General features: G+C 43.7%; 1 protein-coding gene across 4 annotated transcripts in view; it reads right to left on the bottom strand.

The window, feature by feature from the left end:
- MYLK (myosin light chain kinase) overlaps positions 1-15,373 on the bottom strand; it is a 185,879-nt gene that overhangs the window by 33,263 nt on the left and 137,243 nt on the right. For all 4 annotated transcript variants that reach the window (XM_060275899.1, XM_035129122.2, XM_060275882.1 and 1 more), the window contains 2 exons: positions 4,690-4,740; positions 2,887-3,014 (listed from right to left, as the gene is read on the bottom strand). In XM_060275899.1, coding sequence (XP_060131882.1) covers positions 2,887-3,014; positions 4,690-4,740 — 179 coding nt within the window. The remainder of the gene's footprint in view (positions 1-2,886; positions 3,015-4,689; positions 4,741-15,373) is intronic.

The following is a 15,373-nucleotide window of genomic DNA, read 5'->3' on the forward strand; positions in this document are numbered from 1 at the left end:
CATTTTTAAACTAGTGTTCAGCAAACCTTAACGTGAAGCTCAGACTCCTTTAGTTCTGTGCAACGGAAGAAATTTAAACATGTGAATCACACACCATTCTTGAACTTGTTATCAAGATAATGTACAATCTATATAATAATTTTTGTGTGTGATGAACTTGTCACCAATGGATTCCCTCAGTCCATGTGACTGTAGTATGGACACAGTCATCTATGGAATTTACACTAGCTACATCTGGTAAGATCAGCAAAACTTAGAAAATATTGAAAAGGTATTGAGTGAGCCAGGAATTCAACATGTTGATCATTCCACTTAACAGAATAGATTGTTGGGGTATCAAGCCTAACAGAAGCATTATGGTTACATAGACTATACCAGAAATGATAGATTGGTACAACTGTCTGCCACTGGAGTCCTAGGTCTCAACATGAAATATCCCCAAGCAGCAGGCATCTTGGTTTACTGCTGCCCAGGAATTGGCACTAGGCTGGCCACTTATGAATTACCAAAAAGAGAGGCAATGCTTCAACAAAAATTAAAACAAAAGATGGCAGAGATGTTCATATTTGCATATGCATAATTTGCACATGCAAATTGCAGATGCATAATTTACATATGTAAATTGCATATGCGTAATTTACATATGCAAATTCAGAACTACCTTTGTCAGGAGTTGCTGGCAAAGCAGCTTCCTGATCATACTGTCGTTAGGTGGTCAGCTGTGGACATTAGCGAAAATGGCCAAAAGAGGTTCAGCAAAAACCTCTGTTCCTGCATAATCTGTTGTCCACATACTGTTATGAGCAATTTCAAGGTTCCTTCTCTTACTTCTTATCACTGTTTTTTTAAAACCTTTAAATTGGCATTGGACCAGACAGCTATTCAAATAGAGGACTGCTCTCTGTAAAGTAGGACAAATGGCCATCCTCTTTTATAGAAGGAACTTAGAGCTATTTCTCGATTGTGAATATTTATACCCTGCCTTTCTAGTTCATAACTGAACTACTCAAGGTGCCTAAGAAACAAAAATTTAAAACCACATTCATAAAACAGATTTTAAAAGCTAACAAATGAGAAGCAAGTAAATCATCATCATAAAATGTCCCTGCCAGAAAGAACACTCAGCTCCAGCTGTCCATTGCCCTGGGACTGCAGAAACAAGCGAAAAGGACACTCTGGCTCCATCCGTCAGCCAAAGGGAACAAAAGCCACCAACCACTGTCCAAGCAGAAACACCAGCCTGGCTCAAACTTGATACAGCTTGCCACATCATTCTGGCCTTGATGGACTGATCTCTCTCTTCTACCTTTTCTTCCATTCCCCTTCCCTTGTGTGCTTTGTTTAGTTTGTTAAGCCTGAAGGTAGAATCTCTCTTTCTCCTCTCTCTCTCTCTTTACTTTTGAGCTTCTTAGGGAGACAATACTTGGCTGTAAAAAGGGATAAAAATAAAGGAAACAGACCCACAAAAGCTGTCCAGAAACCATTGTATTATTCCTACTTCTAACTGAACTCAGTTTGGGTGTGATCTCCACAAAGTAAAAAAAAAAAGTACCTAATATGACCATTTCCCATAGAACACAAGTTATGCAGTGGCACGAAAGTGTAGCTAATATCCAACCACTTACCCTTCTGCTCAAATGGCACAAGCATATGGGGCAACTGGATTAACACTGATCTAAAAATAATAATGTAAAACCCTCCAAGGCAATTGCAAGGGATTTTTCTAGATTCCAAAATGGAACTAAGGAATGGGGCAGAAGAAGGAAATGAAGACGTATTTGTTGAAAATAATGGAATTCGTAAGACAAACAGAAACCAATGAAACTACAAAATGTAAGAGTGAGAGAGGTTAATGACAAGAAAACCTCAGAATGCAGCAGCCATCTCTCTCTGATCCTACAAGTGAAATAATAACGAGTCTAATCATATCCCTGGCTTTTCAGTCAGCACCCTGAGGCAAAGCAACAGTTATCAGTAAGCCAAGATCTGAATACTATATTTGGCTGCCTCCACACAAGCTGAGATGGGACAAAAAAGCATATCTGGGGGAGCTCTCAAGAGCAGTGTAGGGAGGGGAAGATCAGTAGAATTTATTTATTTACATATGATAACATACTATTACAACTATGTTTGCCTCATGGAGGCAAACACCAGCCATGAGCAATTACTTTGCTAAATGCATCACTTGTAATTTCATGAATGCTTATGAAATATTAAATAGTGTGTGATCAGGGCTGTATTGTGCTGGGAAAGTGAATTTAACCACCCCACTCTCCTTTGGTAGCTGTAGTCCCAACAAAATCAGACACACAAAACCTGCTCGCTGTTCCAGGAAAGAAGTTCCCATTGTAGTAACTTTCTTCCTGAACTAATAGCAGCATGGGAGGAGAATGTTTTTGCTTGGACTGCAACTACAGGGCAAGGGAGGTTCAATCTCCCCTCCTAGCAAACGATGGCCCTAATCTTCATGTGGAGGGTGGCAGGGAGGGGGAGCTACCTACCATTGACCATTTAAAAAAGAATCACTACCTTAAGTGATGCATTTAGCACTGTGTGTAGCTTAGCCCTTACTTTCAAGGAAACAGCAAGTCATTATTGAATTACACATTTGCCATGGTGTCTGTTTTACCAACACATTTAGTTAGGACTTTTCAGTAATATTCAGCACGGACAAACGTGCCACAGAGTTATCATTACTAGGATATTTCATAGGATAAAAAGCTTCTTGCTCCAGCTGATGTAGATGCAAGTTGCTGTGTAGGAAAATACCTGACATTTGGCTGCATGCGATTTTGGGTGAACATGAATACTCCATATATGCAAACATTATTTTCAGATACCACCTTCTATCAAGCAACAAAAGAACAGCAACAAAGATAGTGTTACCTGCTTCCGAAATTTCATCCAGGTACAGGTTAAGGGCAGAGTTCCTGCAACTTTGCACAACAGCTCCACCGATTCACCAGCCCGAACTTTTTGGTCTTCTGGGAACTGAACAATCTGGGGGGGAAGAGCTGGCAAAAAGGGAGGATTTATTTAGAGGTAGGGTTCTCATTGGAGCAAGTTTTTGGCTCTGAGTTTAGAACGTTAACAACTAAGGCATTAAAAGTGCACCTAGCATCTATGTGGCTCTGCTTTCCTCCATTTTCACTGATGCACGGCTGCTTCTTGGGCCGACGGACAGACTTTTAAAGTTATCTTGTCAATGCATCCAGATGGGTAAGTTAACCTATTCCCATTTATCTAACCAATTTTTCAAAGCTTCACCTGTGAAAAGAGCCCAGCAAAAAGAAGCCCAGTCTTCTGGCTGAGTGAAGCCAGGAATGGGGGGTTAGAAGTAAAGCACACCAACAGCTCTCCCAGGATTACAGGATAACAAGGTAGGAATTTCAGCTCAGTCTTGGAGATGCCCTATAGAGTCTCTAGAGACAAGATGAGCTAACAAACGAGGAAGAGCTGCAGCAACTGGAGCACTTTTCCTGAAACCCTGGTGAGCCTCTCAGTGTAGGTAGCACTGAGCTAGACAGACTAATGCTATGACTGGGCTTATCCACACCTACCTTTTGCCCTGCTCTATCCAGGCACAGGTCCACACTTTAAAGCTCTGTGTCCAAGTGCTCTCCTTTTCTTCTTCTTTTTTTGCTTTCCCCATGAAAACATGCTCTTTAAAGCTGAAGCGCAATAACCAGAAAGAGTTTTCCATGGTTTCAGCTTTAAAAGAGCTGGTTTTAATGGGGAAAGCTCTGGAGCAAAAAAAAAAAGAAAGAAGAAGAAAAAAGAGAGCACTTGAACACAGAGCTTTAAAGCATTAGACTGTGCTTGGAAAGCATGGAAGAAAGGGAAGTGTAGATAAGTCCTGCATACTATAAAGATAGCTTCATATGGTAAAAAAACAAAAACACAAGGGTGCCAAGCTTCCTTGGTTTCGGTCTATGTAGCCACTCAAATCTCCCTCTACAGATGATGCAGGCTAAAAAGGATGTGTATTATTTCCCCCCAAACCTATGGGGAGGAAGATCTCAGATAAATTTCTGAATTAATCTGAGGGAGCTATGGGACAGCTCACCCATCTCTAGTCCCAAATTCAATGCAGCTAACCAGCCATTTTTGTGGGCTACCAGAAGTCCATTAAACCTCATGGTTTTTTTAGCTGCCTGACACTGCAAAAACACTCATTAAGCATGAATCATTAGCCCTAATTTATAGTTGATGAACAGCATTTGGCTTGATGGGTTATTAATTCTCCAGGTCTGGTCCAGTGTGAGTAAGGGCATGTATGGGGCAGAAATCTATCCATCAGCACAGGGGGGGGGGAATCTGATTTGGGATAAGAATTTAGTTAGTCTTTGAACTAAAGTCACTTTATTCAGTTACACTTGGTTTTTACCTTTAACATGGGGAGGTGTAATGACAGGGAGTTTAAGACTTCCTGTTTGACAATGCACAGTCTCTTGAAAATGCTGTGTCTCTAAGCCTTAAAACAACATATTGTATTACTTTGATACAAACACACACCTGATAGACCTACACAAGAAGACAGGTAACTGAGAAATGTTGTCCTGAACTGTCAAGCCATCAAACTCAAATGGGTACAACTAACAAGGTTGTTTAAAGTGTGTTGCATGGTAATTTTTCTGCATTTGTTTACTGTTCTCTCGTCTGTATTAATAGCAATGTTCCAATCAATACCTGCTTTGGGTGAAGTCTTGGGAGCTGGTTTTTTCTTCACTGTTGCCTCACCTAATTAAACAAAGAGAGGGGTTGGTAGGTGCAAAAGGGAACTGTGTAAACATGGCACTGTAACAAGTGTCAGGATCTCCCAACATCATTTTACTTTTGTAAAAAAGTCACTTGCTGGATTAGGATTATGAGATTCTAACCAGATCAACTCCCTGCAATTCCTACCAGCCAGAGGTAGAAACTTGTGCACTTAAAAAAAAGGTACCAACATAGCTAATAGCAAATGGTGTGGAGGCAACTCTGGTGTCAGGTCCCGTGGGGCATGAGGAGAAAGCATCCAATCCCCCTCCTCCATGTCATGGCTCCAATCCAAAGCAGGGGCCCCCTCTGTTGCTTTTACAAAAAATAAAATAATATTGGCAGCTCCATACACACAAAGTACCAATGTAATGAGTGCAGTTTTGCCCTGGGAGGAAATGGGTCACATAGAGTAGGGTGCAGCCTCCCCAGAATGTATTTGTTTCCTGTCAAGAGTAGGACTGAGAGCAAAGGAGTACAAATACTCCTATAATGTGGCTATGTAACAAATCACATGTACGTCTGTTTTTAAGGGGTGAGATTTTCAAGGCATTAAAAGGCTGATATTGAAGCAGAATAATTTTAGGCATGAGAAAATCACACCTACTGTGGGGAAAGGCTCCTTTTAAATGGGCTTGCAACTATGGAACATTTTGCCATGCCATTTCAGTGGTGCAAATGCTAGCCCCATAAGTAGAGATGCTCAGAAGCGTCTGTGTTTGTGTCTGTCCCGATCTCCCTCTCGTTTCCCTTTTCAGGCATTTTACTAAAAATAGTAACACGAAACTCCCAACTACTCCTTCCTTCCCAGTAAATCACTCACTGAACTGTCTGAGCCACACAAAAATGATCAAGTGGAAAAATCTCATATAACTGCACTAAAGGCTGGAGACTATCTGGGCAAAACCTGTATCCAAAAGTCTTCCTGTCATTATGAGTTGTATTCAATGCAGTGCTAAGGCTAAGGTTCCATCAACACAATGATTTCTTGCATAACAGAACACTGTTGTCCCCCACACTCTGCAGAAGGTCCTCCAGAATAGATTTGGGGATTTGCAGATGATGATTAGTTTATTAAACTTGTTAGCTACTTCTTCTTGTCCAAGACAATTCAAAACAACTTCCAACCAACCAACCAACCAACCAACCAATAACTTCACAGTTAAAGAGCTTGTCTATCTTTTGATGCTGCCAAGTTGCATTCTAAGCACCCACAAGATGAAAAAGGAGTTCTGGGAGGTTTGGTGCAAAAAGGGGGGGGGAGGTTTATTTTGTAGATTGGTTGTCTATATGGTCACCTAGAGAAACCATGGCCTTCTGCTTTGTCACACTGCCAAGCTGTAGGAGAACTCTACCATAAATCAGGTACAGATGTTTGATAAAAATAATCAAATTGACAGATTTGTCCATCCTTACTTATAGCTAAGCACACTGCAAAGTGCACTGCTCGTGAGACCTCAGATACCCACTACCATCTTAATTACCCAGGCCCCCCCCCCCTCTCTGTGTGTGTGTGTTTACATATATTAGCATATGTAAATATTATGCACATTTGTGTCATGGGCTTCTGCCCCATTGTCTTTTCAGTACCTAGCAATGCCTGCTTCCACTAGAAATTTTACCAGTGTGGTCAAGCACAAGAGAGATATTATTCTCCTGTACTTTCCCTAGCTTTGCTACTAAAAACCTGAGAGGTTACTTCCGAACAACCACAAATTTTTAATGACTTCAGCAGTGGTCCATCCTCCCCCCCCCCCCGCACAATAATGTGACTGCAAAGCTTTTCAAAACAAAAGCTTATAGCTAAGCTTCTAAATCTCTACACTTAGGCTCTTTAATAAGCAGCTTGATATTTTAAAATGCTAGCTATTTAGCAGCTCAAACTTCAGCTGCACTCACAGGACAGCCCACACTTTCTGAGACATCAAGCCCTTCTTTAGGAAGCAGAAATTCAAGGAAATTTACTTGGTTATAGCTTTAATTTCCAGAGGGAAAAGAGTATTGTTCATATTATAGATGCCTTTGCACACCATGGGCCATTTAACACCAGTGCCCACTCTGTATTAATCACTGCTGTGACATCTTTAGAGTCAGGTCAAGGTCTCTCAAAATCCTCAACTATCATTAGCCAAGATTTCTCATGTCCCATGCGGCTTCTCCTCCACTTTGCCATACATCCCAACACTAGCCTCTGCTCCCAGAATACTCCAGTCTATTTGTATGGTGGGAAGCTGAAGAAACAATAGCTCAGTGGTAGAGCATCTGGTCTGCATACAGAAAGTCCCTGATTCAAAACCCAGCATGTTGGGAATATCTGTCTGAAATATTGGAGAGCCACTGCCAATCAGGGTAGACAATACTGAGTTACAGTGGTATGAGCAGGAATAGCAGTCAGGGAGGGGCAGGACAAGGGACTGGGCTTTCTGGTACCAGAATTGCTGTTGTGTACCAGAGTGGGGCAGGGGTGGGCAGGGCAGTGCAACAGTGAGGGCTGGGCAGTATGAGTCCACTGGTGAGCCCCTACTGGCCTTTCCTTGGTATAAGAGACCCTTTTACATTACAGTATTATATTTTACCAAAGCCTTCCAACCAAGTTTGCTGAAGGCATTTCTAGGATCCATATTGCCTTTCCTCTCCTCCCCAGTTCTCCCAATATGACAACATAAAATTGTATCTACCATTCAGACGGTAGTCTCTTCCTCTAGACTTGCATTCCGTAAATGAAAGGCTCCTTCCATTTGCTGAATGAGCTTTGAACAAGCAAGAAAGAGAAAGAGACTATTGTCACTGATTTTCCCTACAGTTTTGAAGGCCAGTCCACGCACTGTTCCAGAGGGTGCTGCAACTAATCAGAGCAGCTGTGGGGTGCATGGGAGCTGCAAAGGGCAGGAGTATTTGGTGAAAATCACCTCCTCCCCTTTCACCAGTGGGAGCATCTCCGGAGCAAAATTCCACTGAGAGAACCTCCAGAGTCTGCAACTGATTACAGGTAGGTAGCCGTGTTGGTCTGGATCGAAGTAAAATAAAAAAATTCCTTCAGTAGCACCTTAAAGACCAACTAAGTTTTTATTTTGGTATGAGCTTTCGTGTGCATGCAACTGAATTAGTGATCTAGTAAGACTCTTTTCATGATCAAATTAACAACTTTGCCTTTTGAGAAATGGGCATGTCATGATGCAATCTGCCTTCTTTCCCACCCCTGCTATTTGGGTGGGCAGAGTTCTGTAGTACAGGGTCTTGCTTTGCATGAAGAATGGCCCAGGTTCAATCACCAGCATCTCCAGTTAAGGAAGAGCCGCTGCCAGTAATTGTAGAAAATACAGAGTGGGATGGACTCCATATAAGGCAGTTCCCTGTGTTCTTAAGCAACTGTGTCTAAGAATCACACACCATTTTAAATTTTCCATTGCAACCAAGATCAATGCCTTTTTAGGAGCTCTGGGGCACTGTGTGAAATTCAAAATGGTGGGGATCCATAGATGTAGGGTCTAGCTGAGATCCTCTGAAGCCCGGAGACTACCACTAGTCAAGTGACAGTAGGGAATACTGGACTAATGCCGTAGGAGAAAACTCTGCCATAAACAATCTGCTCCCTCTCTTAGTAATCCTCAGCTTTTGGCCATGTGGATCTAAAGTTGCTTTGCCCATTGACCTTCGATTCATCTACTATCTTCTTGGGAAATGGTGTGAATCCTATTGTTATCATATGCTTCATAAGCATGAACTATATAAAAAAGAGGGGGTATTGGTTGGGGAGAAGATACCAAGTGCATGCACTGATAATTCTAAGTGGAACTTTAGGCCCATATTAAGAGTGCCACAATAGAATGGAAAGAAAAGGGAAATAAGATGATATGAAGCAATTCCTGCCTATATAAAGAACTAGATGCAAAGCAAAACATCTAATCTGATTAAAATGGGTTAACCATGTTTGAGGAATGCCTGCTGCTGAAAGAAAACCACAACACATTTTAGAAGGATCTGTAGGCTGACCTTCAGTGAGATGACATGGGCAATTCAGCATAGTTTGTACATTTACAGACAAGAAAAAAACATTTCAGGAGTGGGGGAAATAAAAGGCAATTTTCACTGTAGCAGTAAAGAACCTGTGTCATGTGGTTGTGTAACACACAGATAAAATGTCACAATCAACTTCTATATGTGGCAATCAATAACAACCACCCTTCCCCTCTGCCTTTCCCCCAGATAACTATGCAGAATGCAATGTAAATACAGCCCTCATGGAAAATCCTGCTCTTTGCCAGTATTAACTCAGTCACAGCTTGTCAGGATGGCATAAACTATAAAGCATAATAACCTGGCGGAGATTCAAGTAACATACCTGGCATAAACTTAAACACTTGCCAAGAAGGAATGGCTTGCTCAACCAGAACATTTTCCTTACTGGTTTAGAGCAAGGACAGAGAACCCCCGGTGCTCCAGATGTTGTTGGGCTACCATCCCCATTATCTCATCAGTGTTTGACTCTTTTTCTTTGTTTCAAGTAACCAAATAAGCCAGGCATATGTTCAAAATGCCTTAAACTATGGTGATTGCCACACTGGTGCTCATCTCACAATGAAAATAGCCTCAAGGAATTCTCAGTATCAGTATCAAAACCCTTATTGGCATCACTTACAAACATTCAAAGTAAATAGGCCAGTATGATCTCGTCGCCATATCATTCAAGGAATTCCATCAAGGATAGAAAAATCAAAAGGGGATTAGGCTGCTGGCTGCTTCAAGACCAGGTGCTCTTCATCTCTCGGAAGGAAGGAGCCCATTACAGAAACTTTTCTATACATTCCCCTGGAAACTGGATAGGAAGTCCAATCACAATAATTTTTATTTGAGGAAAAGCAACCTGGTTCAGTTATGATGCAAAACATGGTGTGTAAGAGGAAATATTTTCTATTTGATCAACTTCCAAGTGTCACTGAGATATTCAGGTTTAACCCAGGAGTTTAATCTAACTGGCAAAGGCAGATCCAAAACTCCCCCACCCTCTATAAGCTGCTTTGACAGGTGGGTGGAGTGGCCCACCTGTCAATCATATGACATCAAATGATTCTACTTCAAAGCAAGAAGCTGGAACACATTCTAAGTGCACTCTTTGCTTTGCTTTCCTCCTTTGAAGCCCCAGCTTGAGTTCAAAAGAGATCCTGCCTTTCTAGCTGTAATTCAAAGAGCACACCATTTCCCCAGCAGCTGGAAATGAATGACCATGAATACACTTCCGGTCTGCCGCCATTTGCCGATCGGCGGGGGAGTCCTCGGTCTCCGAGGTCCCTAGCACCCCAGGGGGGGAGAGCTGCGTGAGCACTGCAGCCCCCTGGAGAACCCCCGGATTGTGCTTTCCGGGATCGTACCCAGCTGAGCCCTGCAGAGTCCTGCTTGCTGCCCGAGAAGCACCTTTTTTAGGTGCGGCGAGAGCAGGCAGAGTGGGACGGAGCCTTGGGTCGATTGCTTCCTCTGGGTCGTGAAGCTCTGTGCCGGCGACAGATGAGCGACAGATACCTCCAAAAAAAAAAAGATTGGCACTGTAAGTAAAATTGGAGAAGATTTGGCCTCGGGAGGGGAATTAAAAAAGGAAACGGAGGTCGTCCGTCCCCCCCGCCGAGATAACCAAGCAGTCACAGAACCTGCAGCTAAAACGCTGGAACGGGACCCTGAGATCTGCTAAAAAATCAAGCTGGACCCCTTCCTGATGGTGCAGAGCCAAGGGAAGGAGATGTTTTATCGATCTATTCAAAAGTTTTAAAAATATCTGGAATGAGCCCTCCGGTAATCTGGGGGCAAGAGCCTGGAAACAAAGACCAGCCGCCATTGTGACATCATCGGCTAGAAAGCTATCTATTAACATGAACTTTTGAACCTGGGATTTAGGATGGAAATAATGAGACTTGCGTTGTAAAAGACTGTGGATTTAAAATTTGAAGTTGGACTTAATAAGAAAAAGAAAAGTCTGGAAAGCAATTGGGGAAAGAATAGCACATTGTGACCATCTCTGGGAACAGCTGCGTGAGCCTCTCATTGTAATTTGAGAACACAAAGGAACCAAATAGACTAAACAATGAGCTCTCAACGGGATAATGACAGTATGCGATGTTTACTAGAGCAATTTCAAGTGCTGACGAAGGATGTACAGTCGTACCTTGGTTTACGAACCGCTCGGGTTGCGAACAGTTCGGGTTACGAACTCCGCAAACCCGGAAGTGTTTTCAGCGCGTGCACGTCCCGCGCATGTGCAGAAGCGGGGCACGCTTTGCGCATGCACAGAAGCGCGTGCTCAGTTTGCGACCTTTTCGGGTTACGAACTGCGACCCGGAACAGATCGCGTTCGTAACCCGAGGTACTACTGTACAGGAATATAGAAGACAGACACAGAGTTTCAAAGAAGAGATACAACTGTCTCCCCCAGAGGATACATTGGATCTACAAGCTGAAATGCAAGAAGAGCCGAAAAATCAGAATCCTGGGCAACTTGTGAGAGAAGCTGCAAAGGACATTGGTTTTATCCAGCAGGCTCCAGCTCAAGAAAAGACTCAGGATCCTGGTCTCTCAGTGGGAGAGGGAGACCAGATTCTGGTCAAGGACAATCAGGCAAAGACAAAAGACTCAAACAAGATTTGGCTTTGGAGGGGGAAGAAGAAAAATGGAAAAGGAAATTGGGGACAGAGATGGGAACAACTGAAGGAGAAGTGGAGAGTGTGGGATGTTTTGGAGTGGGCAAGAGATGGAGTGGGGTGAAAGATAAAGGTCGTTTCTTACAAGGGATGGATTAAATGGTTTGAAAATGGATTGTTATAAGGAGCTGGTCGGGGTTTACAGGGGATTGCCAACCAGGGGAGGGAGGGGGGTAATAATAAAAAATTCTTTGGGCAAGAGATAAAGATTGAGGTTATTAGATTTAATAATTGGGAGTATTTTTTAGGGAACTTATAAGCTAAGGGGTTTTTATAGACAGAATATTTTTCTTTTTTGTTTTAAGGGAATTTTATAAGATATAAAATTAGATGATTATATGAAGGTTAAGATATTAATAAATAGAATATTTTGTTAATTGGAGAAGATTGCTGAAGCTGGGATTAAAATGGACTCGGGAAGGGAGGGACGGGGAAGTCGATGATGTGTAATGAATACCTAGATAAGATTGGAATTTTTTCCCCCCCTTTTTCCTTTTTTTGTTTTTTCTCTCTCTTTTTTTCTTGTTTGCTGTGTTGCTTTTTTCAAGCAATGTTGCTTTTTATCTTTTTTCCCTTTTTTGTGCTTTATGTAAGAAAAAATTTGTGTTATGAGGTTATGATGATTATTTTAAATTGGAAAATCTGCAATAAAAATTATTTTTTTTAAAAAAAGAATGACCATGAATAGACTTTGTGTGCACTTTTCTGCCTGACATCATATGTGTTATTTGGGTCAAACTAGGAAGCCAGTGGGCCTAATCTGGCCCACAGGCAAGAAGTCTCCCACCAATGATCTATAAGAAAATAAAATTGACAAACAACTGTAGGACTAATTCAGACAGAGGGACCAACACTTGAGAAGTGGTTTGTCTAGTCCTCCCACACACACGAAGAAGAAGAAGAAGAAGAAGAAGAAGAAGAAGAAGAAGAAGAAGAAGAAGAAGAAGAAGAGAAGAAGAATTTGGACTTGATATCCTGCTTTATCACTACCCTATGCACCTCACAAAAGTTGGGAGGAATGTTTTTGCCACGTAACTCAAAAACCTCATCAGGAGGGCTTTAAACTGACTTATGTGGGGGAGGGAGACAGTGGTCCTGAAGGGAGGAGTCTATCAAGGTGCCTAAAGAAGCCAGGGTGGCTATCTAAAGAACTTTTAACTGAGTTAAGATTTAAAAGGGATATGTACAAAAAATGAAAAAGGGGGGAAATCACCAGAGAGGAATTCAAACATATAGCCAGCACGTGTAGAGACAAAGTCAGAAAAGCTAAAGCACAGAATGAACTCAGGCTCGCCAGAGAGGTTAAAAGCAACAAAAAGGGCTTTTATGGGTATGTCCGTAGCAAAAGGAAGAACAAGGAAACAGTGGGGTCACTTAGAGGAGAATATGGTGAAATGCAAACAGGGGACAGAGAAAGGACTGAACTCCTCAATGCCTTCTTTGCCTCAGTCTTCTCCAAAAAAGAAAACAATGCCCAACCTGAAGAATATGGAGCAGATGATTCAGCAGGGGGAACACAGCCCAGAATAAGTAAGGAGGTAGTACAAGAATTCTTGGCTAGTTTAGATGTATTCAAGTCTCCAGGGCCAGATGAACTACATCCAAGAGTATTAAAAGAACTGGCAGAGGTGATTTCAGAACCACTGGCAATAATCTTTGAAAATTCCTGGAGAACAGGCGAAGTTCCAGCAGACTGGAGGAGGGCAAATGTTGTCCCTATTTTCAAAAAGGGGAAAAGAGAGGACCCAAACAATTACCGCCCAGTCAGCCTGACATCAATACCAGGAAAGATTCTAGAGCATATCATTAAGCAAACAGTCTGTGAGCACCTAGAAAGAAACTCTGTGATCACTAAAAGTCAGCATGGGTTCTGAAAAATAAGTCATGTCAGACTAATCTGATCTCATTTTTTGACAGAATTACAAGCCTGGTAGATGAAGGGAACGCTGTGGATGTAGCCTATCATGATTTCAGCAAGGCCTTTGACAAGGTGCCCCATGATATTCTTGTAAAGAAGCTGGTAAAATGCGGGCTAGACAATGCTACCATTCAGTGGATTTGTAACTGGCTTACTGACCGAACCCAAAGGGTGCTCATCAATGGCTCCTCATCATCCTGGAGAGTAGTGACTAGTGGGGTGCCACAGGGTTCTGTCTTGGGCCCAGTCTTATTCAACATCTTCATCAATGACTTGGATGATGGGCTTGAGGGCATCCTGAGCAAGTCTGCAGACGACACCAAATTGGGAGCGGTGGCTAATACCCCAGAGGACAGGATCACACTTCAAAATGACCTTAACAGATTAGACTGGGCCAAACTGGGCCAAAGCAAACAAGATGAATTTTAACAAGGAGAAATGTAAGGTACTACACTTGGGCAGAAAAAATGAAAGGCACAAATACAGGATGGGTGACACCTGGCTTGAGAGCAGTACATGTGAAAAGGATCTAGGAGTCTTGGTAGACCACAGACTTCACATGAGTCAGCAGTGTGATGCAGCAGCTATAAAAAGCCAATGCAATTCTGGGATGCATCAATAGGAATATAGCATCTAGATCTAGGGAAGTAATAGTACCACTGTATTCTGCTCTGGTCAGACCTCACCTGGGGTACTGTGTCCAGTTCTGGGCACCACAGTTCAAGAAGGATACTGACAAGCTGGAACATGTCCAGAAGAGGGCAACCAAAATGGTCAAAGGCCTGGAAACAATGCCTTATGAGGAACGGCTTAGGGAGCTGGGTATGTTTAGCCTGGAGAAGAGAAGGTTAAGGGGTGATATGATAGCCATGTTCAAATATATGAAAGGATGTCATATGGAGGAGGGAGAAAGATTGTTTTCTGCTGCTCCAGAGAAGCGGACACGGAGCTATGGATTCAAACTTCAAGAAAGAAGATTCCACCTAAACATTAGGAAGAACTTCCTGACAGTAAGACATGGGCGTACCCAGGATCAAAACTAGGGGGGGGGCAAGGGGAGGGGCCAAGGCACGGAAGGGGAGGGGCCACAAAGTGGGCGGGAACGGCGAACTCGCGCTCCGCCGGGCTGTGCCCCTCCCTAGAAGCAGGGCTGGTGGGCGGAGGCGGAGCCCAGCCCAGCGGAGCGCGAGTTCGGCGTTCCCGCCCACCGCGCCGCGCTCTCTGGTTCCCCGCCGCGCTTGGCCTTGCCAGAGGGCGCGACGGGGAGCTGGAGGGAGGGCGCAGCGCGGCGGGCGGGAACGGCGAACTCGCGCTCCGCCGGGCTGTGCCCCTCCCTAGAAGCAGGGCTGGTGGGCGGAGGCGGAGCCCAGCGGAGCGCGAGTTCGGCGTTCCCGCCCACCGCGCTGCGCTTTCTGGTTCCCCGCCGTGCTTGGCCTTGCCTGAGGGCGCGGCGGGGAGCTGGAGGGAGGGTGCGGCGCGGCGCGGCGGGAATGGAGAACTTGCGCTCCGCCGGGCTGTGCTCCGCCTCTGCCCACCAGCCCTGCTTCTAGAGTAGGGCAGCTGCCCTAACTTGCCCCGTGGTGGGTACGCCCTTGCAGTAAGAGCTGTTTGACAGTGGAATTTGCTACCAAGGAGTGTGGTGGAGTCTCCTTCTTTGGAGGTCTTTAAGCAGAGGCTTGACAGCCATATGTCAAGAATGCTTTGATGGTGTTTCCTGCTTGGCAGGGGGTTGGACTGGATGGCCCTTGTGGTCTCTTCCAACTCTATGATTCTATGATTCTATGGAGTCTCAAAGCAGCTAACATTCTCCTTTCCCTTCCTCCCCCACAACAAACACTCTGTGAGGTGAGTGAGGCTGAGAGACTTCAAAGAAGTGTGACTAGCCCAAGGTCACCCAACAGCTGTATGTGGAGGAGCAGGGATGTGAAACCGGTTCACCAGATTACAGGACTACTGCTCTTAACCACTACACCATGCTGGATTTTATTTGTAAAGTCAGTTCTCACACTAT

The sequence above is a fragment of the Zootoca vivipara genome, chromosome 1 (assembly GCF_963506605.1).
Source record: "Zootoca vivipara chromosome 1, rZooViv1.1, whole genome shotgun sequence".
In the NCBI taxonomy this organism is placed as follows: Eukaryota; Metazoa; Chordata; class Lepidosauria; order Squamata; family Lacertidae; genus Zootoca; species Zootoca vivipara.